We start from the raw sequence: 25,990 nt of genomic DNA, 5'->3' as shown, positions 1-25,990 counted from the left end.
CTGAATGTTTCTGGGCCTCCTTGGGTCATTTCATTTTGCTCATCTCCAGTCATCTGCCACAACCTGGAAATCCAAGGGGATAGGCCATGCAGTTTGTCTTGCAAGAGTAATTTAAAAAGCAGGCTGGGTGCAGTGGCTCACACCTGTAATCCCAGCACTTTGGGAGGCCAAGATGGGTGGATCACCTGAGATTGGGAGTTCAAGATCAGCCTGGCCAACATAGTGAAACTCCGTCTGTACTAAAAATAAAAAAATTCAGCCAGGCGTGGTGGCAGGCACCTGTAATCCCAGCTACTTGGGAGGCTGAGGCAGGAGTACTGCTTCAACCCAGGAGGCATAGGTTGCAATGAGCTGAAATCGCACCATTGCACTCCAGCCTGGGTGACAAGAGGGAGACTTCATCTCAAAAAAAAAAAAAAAAAAAAAAAAAAGAAGGTAAAAAGCAGTTGTCATGTATGGGAAGATTTTTACAACAGGCCGCATATTTTATGTGCATTAGTTGAGTCTCAAAAAAAGGTGTGTCACTGCCCATTTTACAAGCAAGTAAGTGGATGCTGTGCTGGCTAATTTTATGTGTCAACTTCGCTAGGCTTTGGTGCCCAGATGTTTGGCAAACATCAGCCTAGATATTATTGTGAAGATACTTTTTGGATGTGATTAACATTTAAGTCGGTAGACTTTGAGTAAAGCAGTAAAGCCCTCCATAATATGGGTGGGCCTCACCCAATCAGTTGAAGACCTTAAGAGAAAAGACTAAAGTTCCCCCAGGAAGAAGGATTTTGGCTTCCAGACCGCCTTCAACTCAGAACGAACAGCAACATCAACTCCTCCCTGAGTTTCCAGCCTGCCCTGCAAATTTCAGACTTGCCGGTCTGCACAATCACGTGAGTCAATTCCTTATATAATTCTTCTCTATATAGAGAGAGACTAATTACATCTACTAATTACATCCACATTTTACATCTCCTATTGGTTCTGTTTCTCAGGAGGACCTAATAGGCCTAGGAAAAGTAACCTCCCAAGGTCATACACCAAGAAGAGGCAATGAAGGAAAAGGGCACGTCGCTCTTCTCGAGGCTGAACCAAAGGAGCCTCAATCTCTGTCCCCCTGTGCCACAGGGGCCACGCTCGGTGATCAGCCTTGGGAGGGAGACTTGGATAGCCTTACTCGGTTGCTAATGGGTCCCAGCACAGGACTCTCCGCAAGAGGGGCTGTGTGAACCCAGGAGGCTCAAACCATGCGCCACAGCGCCGCCTACTGGCGCGGGAATGTGGACCAAGGCAGTAAAGGAATCTCATGATACGGGAGCAATTATGTCGTCCCATTGTAAAGTTGGCAAACCATCATTTAATTTTTTTTTTTTTGAGATGGAGTCAAGCGATTCTCCTGCCTCAGCCTCCCGAGCAGCTGAGATTACAGGCGCCCACCACCATGCCCGACTAATTTTTGTATTTTTAGTAGAGACCATATCGGCCAGGCTGGTCTCAAACTCCTCATCTCAGGTGATCTACCTGCCTTGGCGTCCCAAAGTGCTGGGCTTACAGGTGTGAGCCACCACACCCAGCCTAAACATTTCAAAACATTAAAAATTCTTACTTTTTTTTTTTTTTTTGAGATGGAGTCTCACTGTGTTGCCCAGGCTGGAGTGCAGTGGCGCGATCTTGGCTCACTGCAATCTCTGCCTCCTGGGCTTAAGTGATTCTCCTGCCTCAGCCTCCCGAGTAGCTGGGTCTATAGGCATGTACCACCACACCTGGCTAATTTTTGTATTTCTAGTAGAGAAGGGGTTTGTCATGTAGGCCGGGCTGGTCTCAAACTCCTGACCTCAGGTGATCCACCGGCCTCGGCCTCCCAAAGGATTGGGATTACAGGTGTGAGCCACAGTGCCTGGCCTAAAATCTTTAAATTTTAAAGGACATTTTAAAGATTTTGCTCTCCACTTTTCCCCATTCATTTAATCATCTGTTAAACACCAGGCACAATGCGAGGTGTTGGAGTTTCAAGTCCTTCTCAGAGGGATTAGGGCAGAGAACCAAATAAAGACATATCAGAAACAGGCGTGTGGGGACCCCAGAAGGGGCCATTCTTTTGGAAAGAAAGGCTCCGCTGTGGTATGGTGGTGGTCTTGGGCTGGGCTTTTGAAAGACAGGAGGGCTCTGTCAGGATGACTTCGGGGAGTGGGGGTTCATGTGATCCTCAATTCGAGACTTTCCACAAGCACAGGGGAGGTCTGCCAGGAGGCATTTTAGTGAGCAGAAGATGGGACTGGGAGACCTTTCAGTGTGACTGGAGAGCAGGATGTGAGGTGAGATCCAGCTGTGGATGGCGAGCACACACCCGGCTGCAGGCCTCGCATCACACTGCAGCCCTGGGGCAGTGTGGCCCGCCACACCCTGAAGACCCTGGCTGGCCAGGCTAAGGACTTGTAGCTTTGTCTCATGACAAAGGGGAGTCTCTCAAGGGTTTCAAGGCAGTGAGTAAAGTGACCTCCCGTGTTTTACAAAGACAGCTCTACAGAGGGAGGACAGGATGACATGAGAAACAGGAAAATCAATAAGAGATTGTTCTCAGGCTGGGCACGGTGGCTCACGCCTGTAATCCCAGCACTTTGGGAGGCCGAGGCGGGCGGATCACAAGGTTTGGAGTTCGAGACCAGCCTGACCAATATGGTGAAACCCAGTCTCTACTAAACATACAAAAATTAGCGGGGCATGGTGGTGCATGCATGTAATCCCAGCTACTCAGGAGGCTGAGGCAGGAGAATCACTTCAACCCAGGAGGCGGAGGTTGCAGTGAGCCAAGATCGCACCACTGCACTCCAGCCTGGGCAACAGACTGAGACTCCGTCTCAAAAAAAAAAAAAGATTGTTCTCGAAGTCAGGGCTGACAACCCTCTCAACCACAGCAGTGGTGGTAGGGACAGAGAGGTCCGAACAAAGGAGAGGCACTGAGGAGACAGACCCTTTGAGGCTGGGTGATGAGCAGGAGGTGGAGGGAGAGGCGAGTGGGGAGACCAGGTGAGTCCCAGGTTTCTGGTGTGGTTGGCCATTCCTGGAACTGGAAATAGAAGGGGCTGATTTAGAAGACAGGACGAAGACACTGTTGTAGACGTGAGCCTACAGGGTTCCCAGATGTAGCTGCTCCAGAATTAGTTGGATAAGCAGAATAAGACCATTGACTTGCAAGACTGCAGTGAGTGAAGATTTCCTTAAGAAGGCATAGGCCCTGATTTCACCATTCTTATATAATTGCACTATCAGAGAGCCTTTATTTGAGCTGCAAAAAAGGCTACCTAGTAAACCAGCCCAAAACTCAGTGCCTTACAACAAAGCACTCAGTGCCATGCTCATGAGACTGCAGGTGACTATGGTCTGGCTGGACAGCTGTGTTTCAAACTGAGAGTCAGTAGGCTTGGACAGCTTTGTTTCAAACTGAGGGTCAGCAGGCTTGGCTTCAGGCTGAGTTCACGTCTGTTTCAAGTGCCTTTCACTTTCCATGATCCAACAGCTACTCAGGGCATAAACTTGTGACGAGGGCTGATGACATGCTCAACACCTCTTAAGGCCAATCTCCAGATCTGTACACTATGGCTTCTACCCACCTTAAAAAATAAGTTTGGTTGGCCAGGTGCAATGGCTCACGCCTGTAATCCCAGCACGTTGGGAGGCCAAGGCGGGCGGATCACAAGGTCAAGAGATTGAGGCCATCCTGGCCAACATGGTGAAACCCTGTCTCAACTAAAAAAAATTTATATATACAAAAATTAGCTGGGTATGGTGGCGTGCTCCTGTAGTACCAGCTAATCGGGAGGCTGAGGCAGAAGAATTGCTTGAACCCAGGAGGCAGAGGTTGCGGTGAGCCGAGATCGCGCCACTGCACTCCAGCCTAGCGACAGAGCAAGACTCCATCTCAAAATAATAATAATAATGTTTGATTGAAGCCAACCAACATCAGTGGGACAGGAATCCTACTCCCCCCATTTCGTGCACTGCAAGGTCACATGGCAATAGGGAATGAGGAATTGAAAACAACATCCCATCTACCATAGCTAGCTGCGTTCCTTCCTGTTACACTGCCTGCTCTTTTCTGTCTCTGTATCCAGCCCTTACATCACCCAGTCTCAGATGCCTTCCTGGCCACCTGTCCTATGGCATAGTGCAAAGATCGTTAGATTCAGATATTCAGCATGGGAAGAGCTCCATTTCTGGTCCTTCCTCCTAGGTGTGTGATCTTGGAAAAGTCAGGTTACATCTGTGTCTACTCTATCTGCTAAAATTTACTTCATGAGATTGCCAGAAAGATTACGTGAGCTGATACAGAAGGAAAAATTTTGTCCTGTGTATTTTCATTAAGACCCAGTGCAAGTCTTCCCTCTTAAAAAAGCTTTAAATGACTACCATTTCTTCCCAGGACTCTTAGTTAACATCCGGTGGCTTCTAGATATAAGAGAAGTTCCTGGGCTGGGTGCCGCGGCTCACACCTGCAATCCCAGCACTTTGGGAGGCTGAGGCGGGCGGATCACGAGGTCAGGAGATCGAGACCATCCTGGCTAACATGGTGAAACCCCATCTCTACTAAAAATACAAAAAAATTAGCCAGGCATAGTGGTGGGCGCCTGTAGCCCCAGCTACTCGGGAGGCTGAGGCAGGAGAATGGCGTGAACCCAGGAGACGGAGCTTGCAGCGAGCCGAGATGGTGCCACTGCACTCCAGCCTGGGTGACTGAGCGAGACTCCGTCTCAAAAAAAAAAAAAAGAGAGAGAAGTTCCAGGCCGGGCGTAGTGGCTCACGCCTGTAATCCCAACACTCTGGGAGGCCGAGGCGAGCGGATCACAAGGTAAGGAGATAGAGACCATCCTGGCCAACATAGTGAAACCCCATCTCTATTAAAAATACAAAATTTAGCTGGGTGTGGTGGCACACGCCTGTAATCCCAGCTACTCAGGAGGCAGAGGCAGGAGAATCCCTTGAACCAGGGAGTTGGAGGTTGCAGTGAGCCGAGATCGCACCACAGCAGTCTAGCCTGGCGACACAGTGAGACTCCATCTCAGAAAAAAAAAAAAAAAGAAGTTCCTGGCTGGGCGCAGTGGATCAAGAGATCGAGACCATCCTGGCCAACATGGTGAAACCCCGTCTCTACTAAAAATACAAAAATTAGCTGGGCATGGTGGCATGCACCTGTAGTCCCAGCTGCTCGGGAGGCTGATGCAGGAGAATGGCGTGAACCCGGGAGGCAGAGCTTGCAGTGAGCCGAGATCGAGCCACTGTACTCCAGCCTGGGTGACAAAGCAAGACTCCGTCTCACAAAAAAAAAAAAAAAAAAAAAAAAAAAAAAAGTACTGATTGCTACTCGCAACATTCTTCTCTTCCCATGGTGTGAATGAGAACATCCCTGCTTTCCACACAAACACAGGCTCTCAAGCACACGAGAAGCATGCCAGGTGTCAGGTCCTTTCTGTGAAGTCAGTTGTAGGCAGATGTCCAGTCTACTGATGGGGACAAGAACTTCAGAGGGAGGAGGGAGGCCTTCCCCACAGCCATGCCGGTGCTGCAGGGAGGTAAGATAAACGCCTGCATCTTAGCGACCTCAGATCCAAATTCATTCTTACACTGTGGTAACATAGGTATGTCAAATGTTTGTCTGTACACTGTTTATCCTGTGTGGTAGCAAATACATTTACCAAGTCACTGCAGATGAAGATTTCACAAGAGGACTTGACAAGTGTAATTAAAACGTCTGTTTAGGGCAAGACGTGGTGGCTCATGCCTCTAATCCCAGCACATTGGGAGGCCAAGGCAGGTGGATCTCCTGAGGTCAGGAGTTTAATGCCAGCCTCAGCAACATAGTGAAACCCCACCTCTACCAAAAAATACAAAAGTTAGCTGGGAACGGTGGCACATGCCTGAGGTCTCAGCTATTCGGGAGGCTGAGGTGGGAGAATCGCTAGAGCCCAGGAAGTTAAGACTGCAGTGAGCCGTGATTGCACCACTGTGCTCCAACCTGGGTGACAGGGTGAGAGCTAATCTCAAAAAATAAAAATAGGCTGGACACGGTGGCTCACGCCTGTAATTCCAGCATTTTGGGAGGCCTAGGTGGGCGGATCACGAGATCAGGAGTTTGAGACCAGCCTGGCCAACATAGCGAAACCCTGTCTCTAATAAAAATACAAAAATTAGCCCAGCGTGGTGGCGCACGCCTGTACAGTCCCAGCTACTGGGGAGGCTGAGGTAGGAGAATCGCCTGAACCTGGGAGGCAGAGGTTGCAGTGAACCGAAACCACGCCATTGCACTCCAGCCTGGGCAACAGAGTGAGCCTCCATCTAAAAAATAATAATAAAATAAAAACACTCAACCCCCTAGAAAAAATAGTGCATCAGTGGTTATGAGAACCTACTAAGGACAAGACCCATCATTGACAATGAAAGTGGCCTTAGCACTTACTTTTTTTTTTTTTTTTTTTTGAGACAGTCTCGCTCTGTCGCCTAGGCTAGAGTGCAGTGACACAATCTTGGCTCACTGCAACCTCCGCCTCCTGGGTTTAAGCAATTCTCCTGTCCCAGCCTCCCAAGTAGCTGGGATTACAGGCATGTGCCACCACACCCAGCTAATTTTTCTATGTTTAGTAGAGATGGGGTTTCACCATATTGATCACGCTGGTCTCGAACTTCTGACCTCACGTGATCCCACTGCCTTGGCCTCCCAAAGTGCTGGCATTATAGGCGTGAGCCACTGCACCCAGCCAGACTTAGCATTTTGGAGTGGAGGCCGATCATGGTGATGGAGAAGGAAATCAGGGACAGATCTATACCATTTGTTTGCTATTTACTGCACGTAAACAGAATGAAATCAACACATTAAGTATTTCACTTGATTTCATCCACCATCTCCTGCAGACAACCAGGTTTCTCCCAAATTCATGTGCCTGGAAATGGCTTGAACCAAATGGTTCATGAGGAAAACCTGTGATATTTTTCATGAAATTGCCACATCTGGGCATCAGGAAAGCCTTCCCCGAGAATGTCTCAAATTGGTCAGCCGTTTTCTCTTTTTTTAGACAGGTAGGTGTCCCCAAGCATTCAATCCTAGCTAAAATATGGAAGTATTTATCTAGCACAGGAGCCTATGGCATAGTTTCAGTCCACTGTCTGGCAGACCTCATCTGGGCTGTCTTTGTGTGATTTGACTGGCCAGTAAATGGGGTATAAACTATGTAGGCTGTGGCCTGGCCTTGTGACAGAGGGGTCCCTGGAACTTGACTGCTACTCCCTAAGAGCAGAAACCGCCTCTTTCTTGTACACTGCTGGATCCCATCATCCTGCACAGTGCCTGGCTACAGGTGGCCAGCAATAAAACACAAGATTGGGGCAGGCACAGTGGCTCACGCCTGTAATCCCAGGACTTTGGGAGGCTGAGATGGAAGGATCACTTGAGGCCAGGAGTTCAGGCCCAGCCTGGGCAACATAGTGAGCCTATCTCTACAAAAAAAAAAAATTTTTTTAAATTAATGAAACACAAGATTGGTTTGTGTGGTGAGACAGTATTGAATCCAACAAACGGGAACTGGATAGTGTGGCCCAAGATGCAATGGTGGCTGCAGCATGAGACCCTTATGCATATAATATTCAGTGGAAGAGGTGCCAGGCACTGTTCTGGGTGCTGAGAATAAAGCTATGCATAAGACTAAGGTTCTGTCGACAGAGATCGTGTCACACCAGTGGAAAAGACAGTCATCAAACTTATATCCTTGAGTCAGTGATGAGTTCTAGAAGGAAAGAAAAGGCTGATGTGACGGTGAGGAAGGGATGAGTGGAGACTTCTCTGAGACTTCAGTGATTCCTCTTCCTCTGAGCTGAGCCAAGCTGAGAAGCTGAGAAGAGTAACATAGGGCCGGGAACTCAGGTCCGTTAGTCCGTCCTCCGAGGTGGGGCGGGCCAGCAGAATGGATTTCCGATCTGCTCTGTGAGAGCCTCGCCCAAGAAAGCCCAGAGCCACTTCCAAGATCCGCGCTCCCACGGCGATGAGAAGCGTTTTCCCCCGGGACTGCTTGGCTTAGGACTGGGGACCCACTGGCTTTGGAGTAAGCCCTGGCACGGGCCTCGAGGGAAGAAAGAACTCCCGCGCTCCCCACACTCCACAGGGCCTGCGATCATCTCAGATGTTCCGGTTCCACGTGCAGAAACCCCGCCGGTCCGAGGCCCGGGTTCTAAAACGGCCCTAAGAGTCAAGGCTTCCACAGCTCGCCTCTGAGGGTGGCAAAGAGGCGCCGGGGGCGGTGCCTCGCGAGACCCAAACAAGCCCACGTGGCAGGGGCGGGGCTCCGCGAGGGCGTCACGGCGCGCTCGTGCGCGGCTGAGGTCACGCGCCGGCAGTACCCTTGCCCGGGGGCCGTAAAGCGCGGAAGGTCGCGGTCTCGGCTTCCCCGGAACTTTTTGCTGGCTTCGCCCCGCCCCCTTCCCATCCCCGAACCCCGCTTTCCGGCCCGCGGCGACCCCCGGCAACTGTTGTGGCTGCCGCATTGCTCCCGCCGGGCTGTAGCTGAGCGCGGAGCCCGTGGGGGCCGGTGAGGTAAGGAGATAGCTTCGGGGCAACTCTGGCCTCCCCGTCCGCGCGGGCCTAAGCGCCCCGGGACCCCTGGGTTCCCCTCTTTCTCCTTTGGTTTCGCCCGGGGGTGGTCCCCGCTAGCTCACGCTTCCCGTGGGTTCCGCCTGGCCTCTCGCGAAGTCGCGTCCAGGCGCCAGTACTCGTCCTCGTAAGGTTGTCCGCTCGTGCCTTGGCTTGTGTCCTCGGCTACCCCTGGGCCTGCGCACCGCTCCTCCAGGAGCCTGCACCTCAGCCCCGATGCCAGGGCGGCCGGGGTGACCTCGGGCTCCCCCGTCTCGGGCTTGCACACCCCTGCGGCGCAGAGCCAACTCCAGCTTGTCTAGCCCGGTCCTCCATCCCTGCAGATGGAACTGTTTTCCCGCGTTGAGACGTGCGGTCCGCTTGTGCTTTTAGAACTAGTAAGACTGCTGCAGAGTCCGGAGGAAGAAGTCACCTAGAAAAGTCTGGGACAGGGCAGTAAGCTTCCTTCTTAATGTTTGACCTTTGGGGGCCGATGTGTGATACCTCGGATTTGAATCAAGAATCTCCAAGCCCATTTTCCGCATGCATGTAAACGTGATGTACCGGGATGGGGGCTGGTGGTGGAGGAGGAGCCAGCCTGACGGATATGCTTTTCCAGTGGCAGGGACTTGTGTTAATTTCTTTTTTCTTTTTTCTTTTTTCCGAGACGGAGTCTCACTCTGTCGCCCAGGCGGGAGTGCAGTGGCGCGATCTCGGCTCACTGCAACCTCTGCCTCCTGGGTTCAAGCAATTCTCCTGCCTCAGCCTCCCAAGTAGCTGGGAATACAGGTGTGCGCCACCACGCCCGGCTAATTTTTGTATTTTTAGTAGAGACGGGGTTTCACTATGTTGGCCAGGCTGATCTCGAACTCCTGACCTCGTGATTCGCCCGCCTCAGCCTCCCAAAGTGCTGGGATTACAGGCGTGAGCCACTGCGCCCGGCCAACTTGTGTTAATTTCTTAAACTTTCGTGATCACCTGCTGTACTTGTTGAAAAATACAGCTCCCTGGAGTGGCAGGATCAGAATCTGCCGAGGTGGACCGTGGGAATCTGTCATTTTTAAACAAGTGTCCCAGGTGGTTCTTTTGCTGAGGCAAGTGTGGGAAATGTGTGAACCCACGCTCATCCAGTCTTCCTTGTGACCGGCAGTCCACTGTGCGCAACGCTGCAGCCATACAGAGGGACAACTCGAAGTTAGAACTAGCACCTTGGTCTTGTTGGAATAAGCACATCTCAGTAGGGCCAGCTGCAGTCTCATGGTTGTTTAGCAGAAGTTATTCTTCTTAGCAGAGAATATTATACGGTTATTTTCCAGAACTGTAAAAACTATATCATTTGTTTTAAACCAGATGATGTGCTTCATTTCTGTCTTTGACGTCTTCAGTTTCTTCTCCCCTGGCTTTACCTCCTTTGTTATCAGTTTGTGCTTTGGTTTTGCTGCCAACCTTATAGGCTTAGGTTTGGCAGCAAAGGCACTAGACTCTGGTGCCTTCTTTTCCTTCGTTGTCTTAAGCCCTTCTTTTCCTCTGCCCTCATGCCCTCACCACTTCACTCTTTTGAAGGTCATAATGAACACAAGGTCAGAAATCCCTTTTTTGGCGCCAAGCACCCTGGGCTTTTTTGAGATGGAGTCTCACTGTGTCGCCCAGGCAGTGGCGCAACTCTGCCCACTGCAGCCTCCATCTCCCTGGTTGAAGTAATTTTCCTGTCTCAGCCTCCTGAGTAGCTGGGACTACAGGTGCAAGCCATGACACCTGGCTAATTTTTCTGTTTTTAGTAGAGGCGGGGTTTCACCATGCTGATCAGGCTGGTCTCAAACTCCTGACCTCAAATGATCCACCCACCTTGGCCTCCCAAAGTGCTAGGATTACAGGTATGAGCCCCTGTGCCTGGCCTTGTTTTGTTTTGTTTTGTTTAAGACAGAGTCTCACTGTGTCACCCAGGCAGGAGTGCAGTAGCATAATCTCGGCTCACTGCAACCTCTGTCTCCCAGGCTCAAGCGATCCTCCTACCTCAGGAGTTCAGGACCAGCCTGGGCAACATAGTGAGCCCATCTCTACAAAAAAAAAAAATTTTTTTTAATTAATAAAACACAAGATTGGCCCGTGTGGTGAGACAGTATTGAATCCAACAAACGGGAACTGGTTAGTGAGGCCCAAGATGCAATGGTGGCCGCACCATGAGTACCTGGGACCACAGGTGCGTGCCACCACACCCAGCTAATTTTTTGTATTTTTGGTAGAGACAGGGTTTCACCATGTTTGCCAGGCTGGTCTCCAACTTCCGACCTCAAATGATCTACCCGCCTCGGCCTCCCAAAGTGCTGAGATTACAGGCGTGAGACATGGCGCCCGGCCTAAAGTTTTTTTTTAATTCCACCTTAAAACTCATCTGTTACTGTGTTTGTTTTGCCACCTTTGCAATTCCCTTTTTCTGTTAGGGGAATGTGCTTAATGGTTCAGTCCTCACAGCTGTCCTTTCCTTACCATCTGCTTTTATTTGAAAGGTAGCGTGGAGTCATGATTAAATAGCAGGCCACTAATGCCAAATTGGCAGGGTTCTGCTACTCAACAGTTTGGTAGGACCTTGGGTGAGTCACTTCCACTTATCTGTACCTGTTTCCTCAAGTGTAGAATAGAAATGCTAGTATCTACCTCATAAGGTTGTGAGGATTAAATTAGTTATATACATAGGCAGTATCTGGTGCACTGTAACTACTTATAAAAATATTAGCTTTAAAAATTATTGGACGGTCACAGTGGCTCATGCCTGTAATCCCAGCACTTTGGGAGGCCAAGGTGGGTGGATCACCTGAGATCAGGAGTTCGAGACCAGCCTGGCCAACTTGGTGAAACTCCATCTCTACTAAAAATACAAAAAATTAGTCGGGCACAGTGGTGTGCGCCTGTAATCCCAGCTACTTGGGAGGCTGAGGCAGGAGAAACACTTGAACCTGGGAGGCAGAGGTTGCAGTGAGCTGAGATCACGCCTCTGCACTTCAGCCTGGTCGACAGAGTGAGACTCTGTTTCACAATGAATACAAATAAAAATAATTCTCTCAGGTATTTAGATATCTCCTCAAATCTGGGGGCCTACCTTTGATTTTTCCCCCCATCTTCTTTGTTCTCTGTTCTCATTCATGCATCAACATATATTTCCTAGGTACCTATGCTGAACGCTGGGAAAATTGAGCAATTTATAAGGTTTCTGCTCTTAGTTCCATTATAATAGGGAAATAATAGGCCGCATGTGGTGGCTCAGCCTCTAATTCCAGCACTTTGGGAGGCCAAGGTGGGCAGATCACTTGAGGTCAGGAGCTCGAGACCATCCTGGGCAACGTAGTGAGACCTCACCTCTACAAATATTCATAATTTTAAAATTAGCTGAGTGTGATGATACACATCTGTGGTCCCAGCTACTCTGGAGGCTGAGGTGGGAGGATCGCTTGAGTCTGGGTGGTTGAGACTGCAGTGAGCCATGATCATGCTGCTGTACTCCAGCCTGCGTGACAGACCTTGTCTCAAAAAATAATAAAAAATAACTACCACTTACTGAGTGCTTCTTAGGTGCTTGTACCATGTTCTTCCTGCCTTGTCTGATTTAGTCTTTGCAGCAACCATGTGAGGTAGGTGTTTCTAGCCTGTGTTACAGATGAGGAGCTCAAAGCCTAGAGATTTAGTAACTTGCTGAAAGTCATACAGCTAGTGAGAGGTGGGGATATTTTCAAACCCAGAACTGTCCGCCCCCAAAGCCTGGATTCCCTGCCATGCTGGCGTGTTGCTTCTCTGATTGGCAAACAGACCATTGTGCAGTGTGGTAAGTTCTGTGCTGGGAGAAGTGTAGTGTGTTATAGGAGAACATAGAAGAGCCACCTAACCAAGTGTTGGAGAAGGAGGGGGAGAGTGTCAGATAAGATGTCAAAGAGGGGGCTGGGCATGGTGGCTCATACCTGTAATCCCAGCACTTTGGGAGGCCAAGGCAGGCAGATCATGAGGTCGGGAGATTGAGACCATCCTGGCTAACATGGTGAAACCCCGTCTCTCCTAAAAATTAAAAAAAAAAATTAGCCAGGCATGGTGGCGGGTGCCTGTAGTCCCAGCTACTCGGGAGGCTGAGGCAGGAGAATGGCATCAACCCAGGAGGCAGAGCTTGCAGTGAGCTGAGATCGCACCACTGCACTCCAGCCTGGGCGACAGAGCGAGACTCCATCTCAAAAAAAATAAATAAGATGTCAAAGAGGCTGTGACCTGAGATTACCTGTATTTGGGGGAGGGGTGGCAGGAACCATGCTAGGAGGGAACAGCATGCACAGAACCTGGAGCCGAATAGAACACTCATGCCTCGCTTGATATGTTTGACGAATTACAGGTTGTTCAGTCTGGTTTGGTCAGAGTGTGAGGGAAGGAGAAATGAGACCACAGATAAGAACCAGACTGTGAAGGATCTTGCACTTGATATGAAAAGAGTTTTGCCTTTTTCCTGAGGGCATCAGAAAGTCATTAAGGTGGGTGTGGTGGCTCACGCCTATAATCCCAGCACTTTGGGAGGCCAAGGCCAGTGGATCACCTGAGGTCAGGAGTTCAAGACCAGCCTAATCAACATGGTGAAACCCTGTCTGTACTAAAAATACAAAAAGTAGCTGGGCGTGGTGGCGTGTGCTTGTAGTGCCAGCTGCTCAGGAGGCCGAGGCAGGAGAATTGCTTGAACCTGGAATGTAGAGGTTGCAGTGAGCCGAGATCACACCGCTGCACTCCCAACTGGGCGACAGAGCGAGACTCCGTCTCAAAAAAAAAAAAAAATTGCTGAGGAAAAGGAGCAAAAACGGAGGGAAACATTGCAGGTACATGAAAGAGAGACAGCAGTTGATGGAGCTAGGGTCAAGAGAAGAGAGGAGGAAGTGGGATCCAGGGCCCTTGGGGGAGATTAACTTTCCAGTGGATAAAAGAAGGAAGGAAGAGATGGTTGCAGATGCAAGTGGGTCTATAGGAAGGGTTTCAGGGAATGAGATGAGCCAGGTTATCTGCTTAGAATGAGGGAAGAAAGGAGGTGAAGTTGAAGGTTGAGAGAGGAATAGCTGGGCTCTGAACCTGAATACAGACAGAGGTCTGCCTGTGGCTTAACATGTGCTAGCCTAAGCCACCAAGGAGCAGGACAGTTTTCAAGTATAACCAAGTGGTCACGGGTCAGAAGCCAGGAGGTTGACAGTGAGGTCAATGGGACGGGGCTGGCCATTTGGCAGCAGCAGTTCCCCAGGAGAGCTGTGTTGCCATTGGGACGGAGGGTAGAGAGAATGTCAGCAAAGGGGTGGGTGTTTACCTTTGGGAAAGGTATTCTAGAGGGTTCAGTAGAGGGGCTTGAAGGAGAGGAAAGCAAAGAGAGCTTGGGCCACGGGAAATAAATTGGTCCCGTGGAGATGAGATTATGGAAAGACTAGCCGGGTAGAGAAGCTTCTGTTTTGAGATGGTGCTTAACAGGGACCAGGGATGAGAGGCATGGTGGCAACCACAAGGTGGCCAAGACAATTTGTCTCCAGTTGGATGGGATGTCTGCCTGGACACAGTCTGTGCTTGCATTGGTTGCAATTCTGATGGATGGACATAGATACCTTGGCCTTGGACAATTTGGGCTGACTGTGGAGCATCTGTGGGTCCTGTGGCTGGCAGTGGAGGCGGTAAGGAGATGACTAGCAGTGAGCTGCCCTGAGGCCCCCTTGTCTACCGCCTCTCGTCTCAAAGTCCTCATCCTCCTGTACACATGGCCGCATGGACAGCCAGTAGGTGCTTTCTTCTTCAGTTTCTCGAAACTTGAACAGTCATCTGTTTTGCTGATAGATTAAGTTTGTTAAAACCCTGCCTTGTCCAAGGGCAGTGGTTCATGCCTGTAATCTCAGCACTTTGGGAGACCAAGGTGGGAGGATCACTTGAGCCTAGGAAGTCGACTCTGTTTTTCTTATAATTCTACCATCCGCTCTCCACCATGGAGCCAGACTGACCTTTGGAAAACATCCCCCCACCCCCCACCGCCAAAAAAAACAAAGAAAAGAGAAACATCCCAGATCATTTCATTCCCCTGCTAGTGATACTCCCGCATTAGTGATTTTCCTTTGTACTTTGAATAAAATTCCAACTCCTGCTGATGGCACCAAAGGGCTGTGTGTAACTGGCTTCCGCCTGCCTCTCCAGCATTGTCTTAGATCATCTCCGCACACTCCCCATGTGGTGTACATGCCAGCCTCCTTTTTGTTCTTGGTCTGTCTTACCTCAGGGCTTTTGCACATGCTCGTCTCAGTGTCTGCCAAATGTATAGCTCGTTCCTTATCCTTTAGATCTGTCTCCAAATGTCACTTCCTTGGAGGCTGTTTCTGACCATCCAGTTTTAAATATGCCCCTAGTTACTCTATCACGTTAGCTTGATTTACTGTTTTATTTGTATGTTTATTTGTATATTGATTGGTGTTCTCCTCATTCACACACGCAAACTCTCAAATGTAAATTTCACAAAGACAGGGACTTCCCCATTCTTGTTCACTGCTAGCAGAATATCTGAAACTCAGAATGACCTCAAATATTTCTTTTTTTGTTTTTGTTTTTGTTTTTTTTTTGAGACGGAGTCTCGCTCTGTCACCCAGGCTGGAGTGCGGTGGCGCGATCTCGGCTCACTGCAACCTCCGCCTCCCGGGTTCAAGCAATTCTCCTGCCTCAGCCTCCTGAGTAGCTGGGATTACAGGCACCCGCCACCATGCCCAGCTAATTTTTGTATTTTTAGTAGAGACAGGGTTTCACCATGTTGGTCAGACTGGTCTCGAACCCCTGACCTCGTTATCCACTCGCCGCGGCCTCCCAAAGTGCTGGGATTACAGGTGTGAGCCACTGCGCCCGGCCTAAGTTTTTGTATTTTTAGTAGAGACGGGGTTTCACTGAGTTAGCCAGGATGGTCTCAATCTCCTGACCTCGTGATCCGCCCGCCTCGGCCTCCCAGAGTGCTGGGATTACAGGTGTGAGGCACCGCGCCCGGCCACCCTCACATATTTGCTGAATGAATGGCTATCGTTCTTTGTCAAATCCCTTTCTCATTAATCCCATGCACTGAGTAGAATGGCATGAAATATGTTTGGTTTCTCTGTCTAGTTTGAGTTCCTGAGATCTAGTTGGTGAGAGACATGATGTTCTACCGGTTGCTGTCGATTGTTGGAAGACAAAGAGCCAGCCCAGGATGGCAGAACTGGTCCTCTGCAAGAAACAGTGCGTCAGCTGCCGAGGCGCGTTCCATGGCCCTGCCCACCCAGGCACAGGTGGTCATCTGTGGAGGTGGAATCACGGGCACTTCTGTGGCCTATCACCTCTCCAAAATGGGGTGGAAGGATATTGTCCTTTTGGAGCAGGGCAGGTAAGGATCAGACTGCATTTGGCTCGTGGCTGTGCTGCACTAATCGTATCAGATTCCCTCTCCTTTGAGAGATACTGCCCCACCAGTAGCTAATCTAAATGTTGCTAAGTAGCATGAGAAGAAGCAAGGTGGAATCTCCTGAATTTTAAGGATGACTAATAATGCTCATGTTCTCTGGTTTTTAGAGAGTTGGCAAATTTTGTTTTCTTTTTTTTTTTTTTTTTTTTTTTGGTGGTGGTGTTTTGGTAGACAGGATCTCGCTTTCTTACCCAGGCTGAGCTTGAATTCCTGGCCTCAAGCAGTCCTCCCACCTTGGCCTCCCAAAGTGCTGGGACTACAGGCATGACCCACTGTACCCAGCAACATTTTAGACTTTGACAAAAATTTGTGTTTGTAAATAATGTGGATTGCATTTAAGCAAAGTAGACAACTGCTTGTGTTTGCTTAATTGCTAGGTTCTTAATATTGTTCTCATTCCCCAAGAGAAATATGCTCTATAGGCTTAGTTTCTCTGTGCTCGCCTTCTTTTAGGTCAAGTATTTTCTGCTCTATTGGCTTGTAAGCTAAGTCCCTTTATATTAATTTGTAATAGTTACAGAGATTACAGAATGGATTCTTATAATCCATCATTAATTAATATTATACCACTATACAAGTAATGTTAGATTCATACAACAATATTGGCCGGGCATGGTGGCTCACACCTGTAATCCTAGCACTCTGGGAGGCTGAGGTGGGCAGATCACCTCAGGTCAGGAGTTCGAGACCAGCCTGGCCAACATGGTGAAAACCTGTCTCTGCTAAACATACAAAAATTAGCTGGGCGTGGTGGTGTGCACCTGTAATCCCAGCTACTCGGCAGGCTGAGGCAGGAGAATCGCTTGAATCCGTGAGGCGGAGGTGGCAGTGAGTGGAGATCATGCCACTGCACACTAGCCTGGGTGACAGAGCGAGACTGTCTCAAAAAAAAAAAAAAAAGAATACAGGCCTTTCACTCTGATAATTCTCAACCTGTGTTTAGCTAATGTTTTCTTCTTCCCTTTTTTTTTTTTTTTTTTAAGATGGGGTCTTGCTGTGTCACCCAAGCTGGAGTGCAGTCACACTATCACAGCTGACTGTAGCCTTGACCTGGTGGATTCAAGCAGTCCTTCTGCCATAGCCTCCCAAGTAGCTGGGACTACTGACATGCACCACCACATCTGGCTGATTGTTGTATTTTTCTGTAGAGATGGGATCTCCCTGTGTTGCCTAGGCTGTTTTCTTTTCTTTCTTTTTTTTTTGAAATGGAGTCTGGCTCTGTTACCCAGGCTGGAGTGCAGTGGTGCAATTTCTGCTCACTGCAACCTCTGCTTCCTGGGTTCAAGCAATTCTCCTGCCTCAGCCTCCCGAGTAGCTGGGATTACAGGCACCCACCACCATGCCCGGCTAATTTCTGTTTTTTTAGTAGAGACAGGATTTCACCGTGTTAGCCAGGCTGGTCTTGGACTCCTGACCTCCGGTGATCCACCCACCTTGGCCTCCCAAAGTACTGGGATTACAGGTGCGAGCCACCACACCTGGCCTAGGCTGTTGTCTTATGATCAGACTTGGGTTAGAGACTTTTATAACCATCACTGTATTGAGATACAATTTGCATACCATGCCACTCATCCTTGTTAAGTGCTGAAATCTGTTTACAGAGTTGTGCATCCATCATCATAACCAGGTCATACATTTTTGGCAGTAAGACCACAGAAATTAGGCTGGACTCTCAGCAGTGCACCACATCAGGAGGTGTATGGCTGTCCTGTCTCACTTCTGGTGGTGATAACCCTGGTCACCCAGTTACATTGGTGTCCTCCAAGCATCTCTAGCACAGAGACCCTGTTTTCTCCCCTTGTAATGGGCCAGTGCCCTTTGAGGAGAGATGGATTCTGAGATTATGCCAATATCCTGTTCATATCAGACCTCCACCTACCGGGCTTAGCATCCATTGACAACTGTTGCCTGAGTCAGCCACCACCATGATGGTTGACAAATGGTGATTTTTTGATCATACTTCTACATTTATTATAGTTGGCATATTACTGTCAGGAAGAGATTTCCTTCTCCCCCATTTATTTACTCAGTTATATATCTGTATACACACACACACACACACACACACACACACACACCAGTTTAGATTCATGGATTTCTATTTTATGCAGTGGATAGTTTTTTTTTTGAGACAGAGTCTTGCTTTGTCACCCAGGCTGGAGTGCAGTGACGTGATCTCGGCTCACTGCAACCTGTGCCTCCCGGATTCCAGTGATTCTCCTGCCGCAGGCTCCCAAGTAGCTGGGATTAATAGTTGCATGCCACCACACCTGGCTAATTCTTGTATTTTTAGTATAGATGGGGTTTCACCATGTTGGCCAGGCAGGTCTTGAACTCCTGACATCAGCTGATCCACCCGCCTCAGCCTCCCTAAGTGCTGGGATTACAGGCATGAGCCACCGTGCCCGGCCTGCAGTGGATATTTTTAAGAGCAAAAGTGGGTTTTGTTTTTGTTAATGTTTTTGAGACAGAGTCTCACGCTGTCACTCAGGCTGGAGTGCAGTGGTTCAATCTCAGCTCACTACAACCTCTGCCTCCTGGGCTCAAGTGATCCTCCCACCACAGCCTCCTGAGTAGCTGGGACTACAGGTATGCACTACCATGCCTGGCTAATTTTTTGTTTTTTTTGGTAGAGACGTGATTTCACCGTGTTGTCCAGGCTGGCCTCAAACTCCTGGGCTCAAGTGATCCACCCACCTCAACCTCCCAAAGTACTGGTGTTACAGGTGTGGGCCACCGCACTTGGCCTCATAATGCTTCCTTGATGTCAAAGTCTTTCTCCTATTTTTTGAAATCCTTTTAAATTTAATTATCAGGTATTTCCACAAAAAGTGATAAACTAATCTCAGTGTAAATGTTTCTAAGTGGGAGACCCTAGGGAGGTTCATTTTTGGTTTAATTTGTTGCTTCAAGATTATATAATACCTTAGAATTGATATAAGGCAGACTATTTAAACCTCACACTTAAAAATAATTACGCCAGCCAGGCACGATCACTGACACCTGTAATCCCAGGACTTTGGGAGGCCGAGGCGAGTGGATCACCGGAGATCAGGAGTTCGAGACCAGCTTGGCCAACATGGTGAAACGCCGTCTCTACTAAAAATACAGAAATTAACTGGGAGTGGTTATGCGCATCTGTTAATCTCAGCTACTTGGGAGGCTGAGGTAGGAAAATCACTTGAATCCAGGAGGCGGAGGATGCAGTGAGCCAAGATCGCACCATTGCACCCCAGCCTGGGCGACAGAGCAAGACTCAGTCTCAAAAAAAAAAAAAAAAAAAAAATTATGCCTCGGCCAAGTGCAGTGGCTCATGCCTGTTATCCCACGACTTTGGGAGGCCAAGGTGGGTGGATCACCTGAGGTCAGGAGTTCAAGACCAGCCTGCCCAACATGGGGAAACCCCGTCTCTACTAAAAATGCAAAAATTAGCTGGGCGTGGTGGTATAAGCCTGTAATTGTAGCTACTCAGGAGGCTGAGGCAGGAGAATTGCTTGAACCTGGGAGGCGGAGATTGCATTGAGCCAAGTTTGTGCCACTGCCCTCCAGCCTGGGCAACAGAGTGAGACTGTCTCAAAAAATAATAGTTATTATTATGCCTTATCCGTGGCTTGTGAAATGGTTTTATACTCCCCTTTATCTATAATTGTTCCTCTTCTCCATCTTCACTATTGTTCTCATAGATCAATGGGTCTTAAATCTGTCTGCACATTAGAATCAGCTGGGGAGCTTTTAACGCTTACCAGTGCCCAGACCTCTCCCCAGAACAAACCAGAATCTCTAGGGGCGAGGCCAGGCATCAGTATTTTTAAAAGCTTCCCCAGGGACTCTAATGTACCTCCAAGGGCGAGAGCCACTGTCAAAGCTGCTCGAGGAGTGCTATCCCAGCAGAGATGTCACCAGAGCTATAGGTGCTGACCACCAGCCAGTTAATGGAACTCCCACTTGGGGTGGAGCTCCACACAGTTACAAAGATGATAGAAAAATCTCTTTAGGGAGCTGACAATCTTATGTGGAAAATATAATTATTAGAGTAAATACAGTAAACTCAAGTGACAGGCATGCTGACACAGATGTTAGTTTATTTACTGAGTGATAAATAATTTGAGGAAAATGACCTTAGAACCCCCCACCTGCTTTCTTGACATATGGGTCCCTTGCAAAACTGGGTCTTTGGGCCCTAGCATTACTGTAGCCTTTATATTCTGTTGCTACCACAAATTAGAGAACATTTTTTTCAATGTAAAGTTTATGTACTTTTGAATAGGCAATGTATTTATATGATTCAAAATTGAAAATATGTAAAAGAAGCTGGGTACAGTGGCTTATGCCTGTAATCCCAGCACTTTGGGAGGCTGAGGCGGGTGGATCATCTAAGGTCAGGAATTCGAAACCAGCCTGGCCAACATGGCAAAACCCCATCTCTACTAAAAATACAAATTTAGCCAGGCATGGTGGTGCACACCTGCAATCCTAGCTACTTGGGAGGTTGAGGCAAGAGAATTGCTTGAACCTGGGAAATGGAGGTTGCGGTGAGCCGAGATTGTGCCATTGCACTCCAATCTGAGCGACGAGCAAAACTCCGTCTCTAAAAAAACAAAAAAACAAAAAAACAACAAAAATTAGCTGGGCATGGTGGCACACACCTGTAATCCCTGGTACTCGGGAGACTGAGGCAGGAGAATAGCTTGAATCCAGGAGGCAGAGGTTGCAGTAAGCCGAGATTGTGCCATTGCACTCCAGCCTGGGTGACGAGTGAAACTGCGTCTCAAAAAAAAAAAAAAAAAAATGTATATGTAAAAGAGTATACAGGAAAAAGACTCCTCAATGTTCTTTCCTTTTCTTTCTTTTTTTTTTTTAAGATGGAGTCTTGCTCTGTCACCCAGGCTGTAGTGCAGTGGTGCAGCCTCAGCTCCTGCAACCTCTGCCTCCTGGGTTCAGGCGATCCTCCTGCCTCAGCCTTCTGAATAGTTGGGATTACAGACGCCTGCCACCATGCCCGGCTGATTTTTGTATTTTTAGTAGAGATGGGGTTTCGCCATGTTGGCCAGGCTGGTCTCGAACGCCTGACCTCAAGTGATCTGCCTGCCTCAGCCTCCCAAAGTGCTGGAATTATAGATGTGAACCACTGCACCCAGCCCTCAATCTTCACTTCTAACAAAAAGCTTTCCTCTCTGGAGGGAAGTTAAGTTCTAGTTATATTCTCTACTTCTATAAGCAATTATGTGTTGGTAGGTTTGTGTATATGTGTATGGATATTCATTTATTATATTTTTTCTCTTTTTTATATAAGCGGGAGCATACCTTACACACTGTTCTTCACTTTGCTTTTTCATTATGATTGTTCCATTTTGGTACATAAAGACCTTTTCATTCTTTTTTATAGCTGCATAATATTCCATTGTATAGATGAATTCCAAAATTTTATTTTATTTTAGAGATGGGGTCTTGCTCTATTGCTTAGTCTGAAGTGCAGTGGCACAATGCTAGCTCACTGCAGCTGCAAACTTTTGGGATCAAGGGATCTTCCTGCCTCAGCTTCCCAAGTAGCCTGGCTAACTTTTATCTTTATTTTTTTTACTTTTTTTTGAGGCGGAGTCTCGCTCTGTCACCCAGGCTGGAACGCCATGGCACAATCTTGACTCACTGCAAGCTCCGCCTCCTGGGTTCACACCATTCTCCTTCCTCAGCCTCCCGAGTAGCTGGGACTACAGGCGCCCGCCACGATGCCTGGCTAATTTTTTGTATTTTTTGTAGAGACGGGGTTTCACTGTGTTAGCCAAGATGGTTTCGATCTCCTGACGTTGTGATCCGCCCACCTCAGCCTCCCAAAGTGCTGGGATTACAGGCGTGAGCCACCGCACTCAGCCTTTATTTTTATTTGTTTATTTATTTTTATTTATTTATTTTTTTTGGTAGAGACACGGTCTGGCTATGTTGCCCAGGCCAGTGTTGAACTCCTGGCCTCAAGTGAACCTTCTACCTCAGCCCATCAAAGTGCTGGGATTACAGGCATGAGCCACTGTGCCTGGCCTAAACTATCCAGAATTTTAAATCTGTCCCATGTCATTGAACATTTTTCTCACCCTGTTGCCCAAGCTGGAGTGCAGAGATGTGATCACAGCTCACTGCAGCCTCTACCTTTTGAACTCAAGCGCTCCTCTGGCCTTAGCCTCCCAAGTAGCTGGGACTGCAGGCATGTGTTACCATGCCTGGCTAATTTTGTTGTTGTTGTTGGTAGAGATGGGTTCTCCCTGTGTTGACCAGGCTGGTCGTAAACCCCTGTCCTCAAGCAGTCCTCAGTCCTCCTACCTTGGCCTCCTAAAGTGCTGGGATTATAAGTGTGAGCCACTGTGCCCAGCTTGTTTCCATCTTTTGGTATTAGAAACAGTATTAAATGAGAAACCCTGACCTCGTATTCACAGATGACGTCAATCTACCTAATAGCATTTTGCATCCATCCTGCAGGCTGGCTGCTGGCTCTACCAGGTTCTGTGCTGGCATCCTGAGCACTGCCAGGCACTTGACCATTGAGCAGAAGATGGCAGACTACTCAAACAAACTCTACCATCAGTTAGAGCAAGAAACAGGGATCCAAACAGGTAAGCAAGTGTCTTCCATTTATTGCTTTGCCTGTCCCTGAGATTGTTATATTCATTTCTGTATTTGGTCCTCTGCCAGGTATGCCTGCTGCTTTGGTAATTAAAACTTGGGTTGGCCGGGCATGGTGGTTCACGCCTGTAATCCCAGCACTTTGGGAGGCCGAGGCAGGCGGATCACGAGGTCAGGAGATCGAGACCATCCTGGCTAACATGGTGAAACCCCGTCTCTACTAAGAAATTAAGAAAATATGTAAATTATCCTTACTGTACTTCTTTTGAAAATAAGATACCAAATTGCTTCAACTCTTTCTTCATAAGAATTAAGAGTCATTATATTTTAGGAGAATTGTCATTGGCCCAAGTGTAATTATGGTTCTGTATCAGGTGTGTTGATTACAGACAACAGGAATTGACTCTGGCCAACTTGGAGCTTGTTGGGAGGAGCTTGGGCCTGTGGAGTTGGCAGGAGGCTGCCAGCTGGAGGCAGCCTGGAAGCCAGGATGTGGGGACTGCACCGCAGGCAGTCCCTTAGCCAGAACAGGAGCAGCCTGGCGTGGCTGATGCTGCCCTTGAGATGGTGACCTCTAGCCATTCACCTACGTGCTCAAGACTGACTATTCCAGGAGGGTCTGATTGGATAAGCTTAGGTCACATGCCCACTGTTTGGCTATACTGGGTAAGAAGAAGGGAGAATCTGACCCTTGGTAGCTGATGTTATTTATTGTGAGTGGCCTTTGCCAAGGATTACACTCCCCCAAGACTAGGAGGAGAAAGGGTGAAACTGCCTAAAAGGTGGGAAGAATAGGGATGGTCGAATCCCTGCCCAAAACTGTCTTTTTTTTTTTTTTCTTTTTTTTAAAGACAAAGTCTCACTCTGTTGCCCAGGCTAGAGTGCAGTGGTGCAATTTTGACCCACTGCAACCTCCACCTCCTGGGTTCAAGCAATTCTCCTGCCTCAGCCTCCCCGGTAGCTGGGATTACAGGCGTGCACCACCACACCTGGCTAATTTTTATATTTTTAGTAGAGATAGCGTTTCACCATGCTGGCCAGACTGGTCTCAAACTACTGACCTCAGATGATCCGCCCCCATCAGCCTCCCAAAGTGCTGCGATTACAAGCATGAGCCACTACACCTGGCCTAGAATCTCATTTGATCCTCACAACCTCACAAAACTGTGAGCTGAGAATGTTTGGTCAGGGCATGGAGCCTTAGTGCATCTGAAGTTCTTAAAATTTTGCATAGAAGCTCAGAGAAGCTGATTTACCTGCCCAAGGATATTGAGTGGCAGTCCCAGGATTCATCACAGGTCTTCTAACCTATAATCTAGTGGATTTTCCACTCTCCCGTCCTACATTTGGTCTGATCTGTCTCATTTGGGCTCATTTTTCTTACAGGTTACACAAGGACAGGCTCAATCTTTCTGGCCCAAACTCAGGACCGACTGATCTCCCTGAAGCGCATCAACGCAGGGCTGAAGTACGTAAGAGTCTAGAAGCGTGTCCTGACTTTACCACACTGGCCTCTGCCAAAGAGCCTGTGAATGTCATTGTCCCTTGTGTTCTGTGGCAGTGTTATAGGTATCCCTTCTGAGATCATCTCCCCCAAGAAAGTGGCCGGGCTTCACCATCTCCTCAACGTGCACGACCTGGTGGGGGCCATGCATGTTCCCGAGGATGCAGTGGTGTCTTCCGCTGACGTGGCTCTTGCCCTGGCAAGTGCTGCCTCCCAAAATGGTGAGCAGGTTTTTGCATTTTCTTAAGATAGGTTAGCAGGGAAGACATTACCTAAGGAAGTGTCTCACAGTAGGAAGTGACACCAACTCAAGTTTGGAAAGATTATCCTCTTTGGGGTACTCAGCCTCCATTTTGAACACTTATAATTTTATTTATCTGTTAATGAGTGTTTTCCCTCAGGGCCACATTTTTAAAGTTCTAAAGAACTGCTTTTAGTGCTAATTAATGCCCCTTTTTTGGAGACAGAGCTTCACTCTTTTCGCCCAGGCTGGAGTGCAATGGCACAATCTTGGCTCACTGCAACCTTCGCCTCCTGGGTTCATGTGATCCTCCTGCTTCAGCCTCCCGAGTAGGTGGGACTACAGGCGTGCGCCACTACACCCGGCTAATTTTTTTGTGTATTTTTAGTAGAGACGGGGTTTTGCCATATTGGCCAGGCTGGTCTTGAACTCCTGACCTCAGATGATCCACCTGCCTCGGCCTCCCTAAGTGCTGGGATTACAGGCGTGAGCCACTGTGCCCTGCCAATTAATGCCCTTTGGACTTAAGGTAATATTTTCCCCCACAGGACTTGAGAAGCTCAAGGTGAAAACACACCTTGGAAGTTTAATCCACACCTGAAATCATGAGCCCAGTTGCATTGAATGAGGGGAAGACTTAACTAGTGTCCAGGGTATCATATCCATGGTATGAGCAGGTTAGCACTTAAGGCGCACTATTTACATCCTCTCCTCTCTGCTCCATAGTTCATGATTCCAGGAATTTAATTATTGTGTTCCAAAGTCTGTTTTTAAACTGACTTGCTATTTTCAATCTTGAACAAGGCCCATTTACATAGTCTCAGGATGTGATTCTAGGGTTTTGTGTTTTTTTTAAATGAAAGCATTGAGCCGGGCGTGGTGTCTCATGCCTGTAATCCCAGCACTTTGGGAGGCCAAGGCAGGCGGATCACCTGAGGCCAGGAGTTCAAGACCAGGCTGACCAACATGGTAAAACCCCATCTCTATTAAAAATACAAAAATTAGCCGGGCATGGTGGTGCATGCCTGTAATCCCAGCTACTTGAGAGGCTGAGGCAGGAGAATTGCTTGAACCCAGGAGGCAGAGAGCGAGCCAAGATCGCACGACTACACTCCACCCTTGGCGACAAAGCAAGACTCTGTCTCAAAATAAAAAAATAAATTAAAGCATTGACTTGACTTTGTCATTGTTTCTTCTGGGTGGAGAACCTGCTGCACATGCCTTCATTCTGGAACATCAGATGAAGCACCAACTCTTTCTTTACCTTGGAACAGGTGTTCAGATCTATGACCAGACATCTGTTCTTCATGTAATGGTCAAAAAAGGTCAAGTTACTGGAGTGGAGACTGATAAAGGACAGATTGAATGCCAGTATTTTGTCAACTGTGCTGGCCAGGTAGGTCAGCACCAACACTGCTTTTCTTATTTAACGTTTGTCTCCAAGATTTTTTTGGTGTAGAGAAGTAAGATTAGTATTGTGATTGGTTATACAGATATCAGTAACTACGCTGTTTCTCGTAGGGTATTCTAAATCAGAAACCTACACTTAGTCTGCAAATAGAAGCC

General features: G+C 48.3%; 1 protein-coding gene across 25 annotated transcripts in view; it reads left to right on the top strand.

The window, feature by feature from the left end:
* Window positions 1–8,408: 8,408 nt before the first annotated feature.
* LOC115931054 (pyruvate dehydrogenase phosphatase regulatory subunit, mitochondrial-like) overlaps window positions 8,409–25,990 on the top strand; it is a 63,712-nt gene continuing 46,130 nt past the window's right edge. For 15 of the 25 annotated variants that reach the window (XM_055366471.2, XM_063699743.1, XM_055366473.2 and 12 more), the window contains exons 1-6: window positions 8,430–8,566; window positions 15,731–15,989; window positions 22,536–22,669; window positions 24,066–24,147; window positions 24,241–24,404; window positions 25,699–25,820. In XM_055366471.2, coding sequence (XP_055222446.1) covers window positions 15,763–15,989; window positions 22,536–22,669; window positions 24,066–24,147; window positions 24,241–24,404; window positions 25,699–25,820 — 729 coding nt within the window. In that variant the 5' untranslated portion in view covers window positions 8,430–8,566; window positions 15,731–15,762. The other 10 variants (XM_063699742.1, XM_055366465.2, XM_063699740.1 and 7 more) reach the window with 3 other exon arrangements.

Source organism: Gorilla gorilla, chromosome 18 (assembly GCF_029281585.2).
Source record: "Gorilla gorilla gorilla isolate KB3781 chromosome 18, NHGRI_mGorGor1-v2.1_pri, whole genome shotgun sequence".
NCBI lineage: Eukaryota > Metazoa > Chordata > Mammalia > Primates > Hominidae > Gorilla > Gorilla gorilla.
Note: the sequence above shows the minus strand (reverse complement) of the source record. Positions and strands in the feature narration are given on the sequence as shown.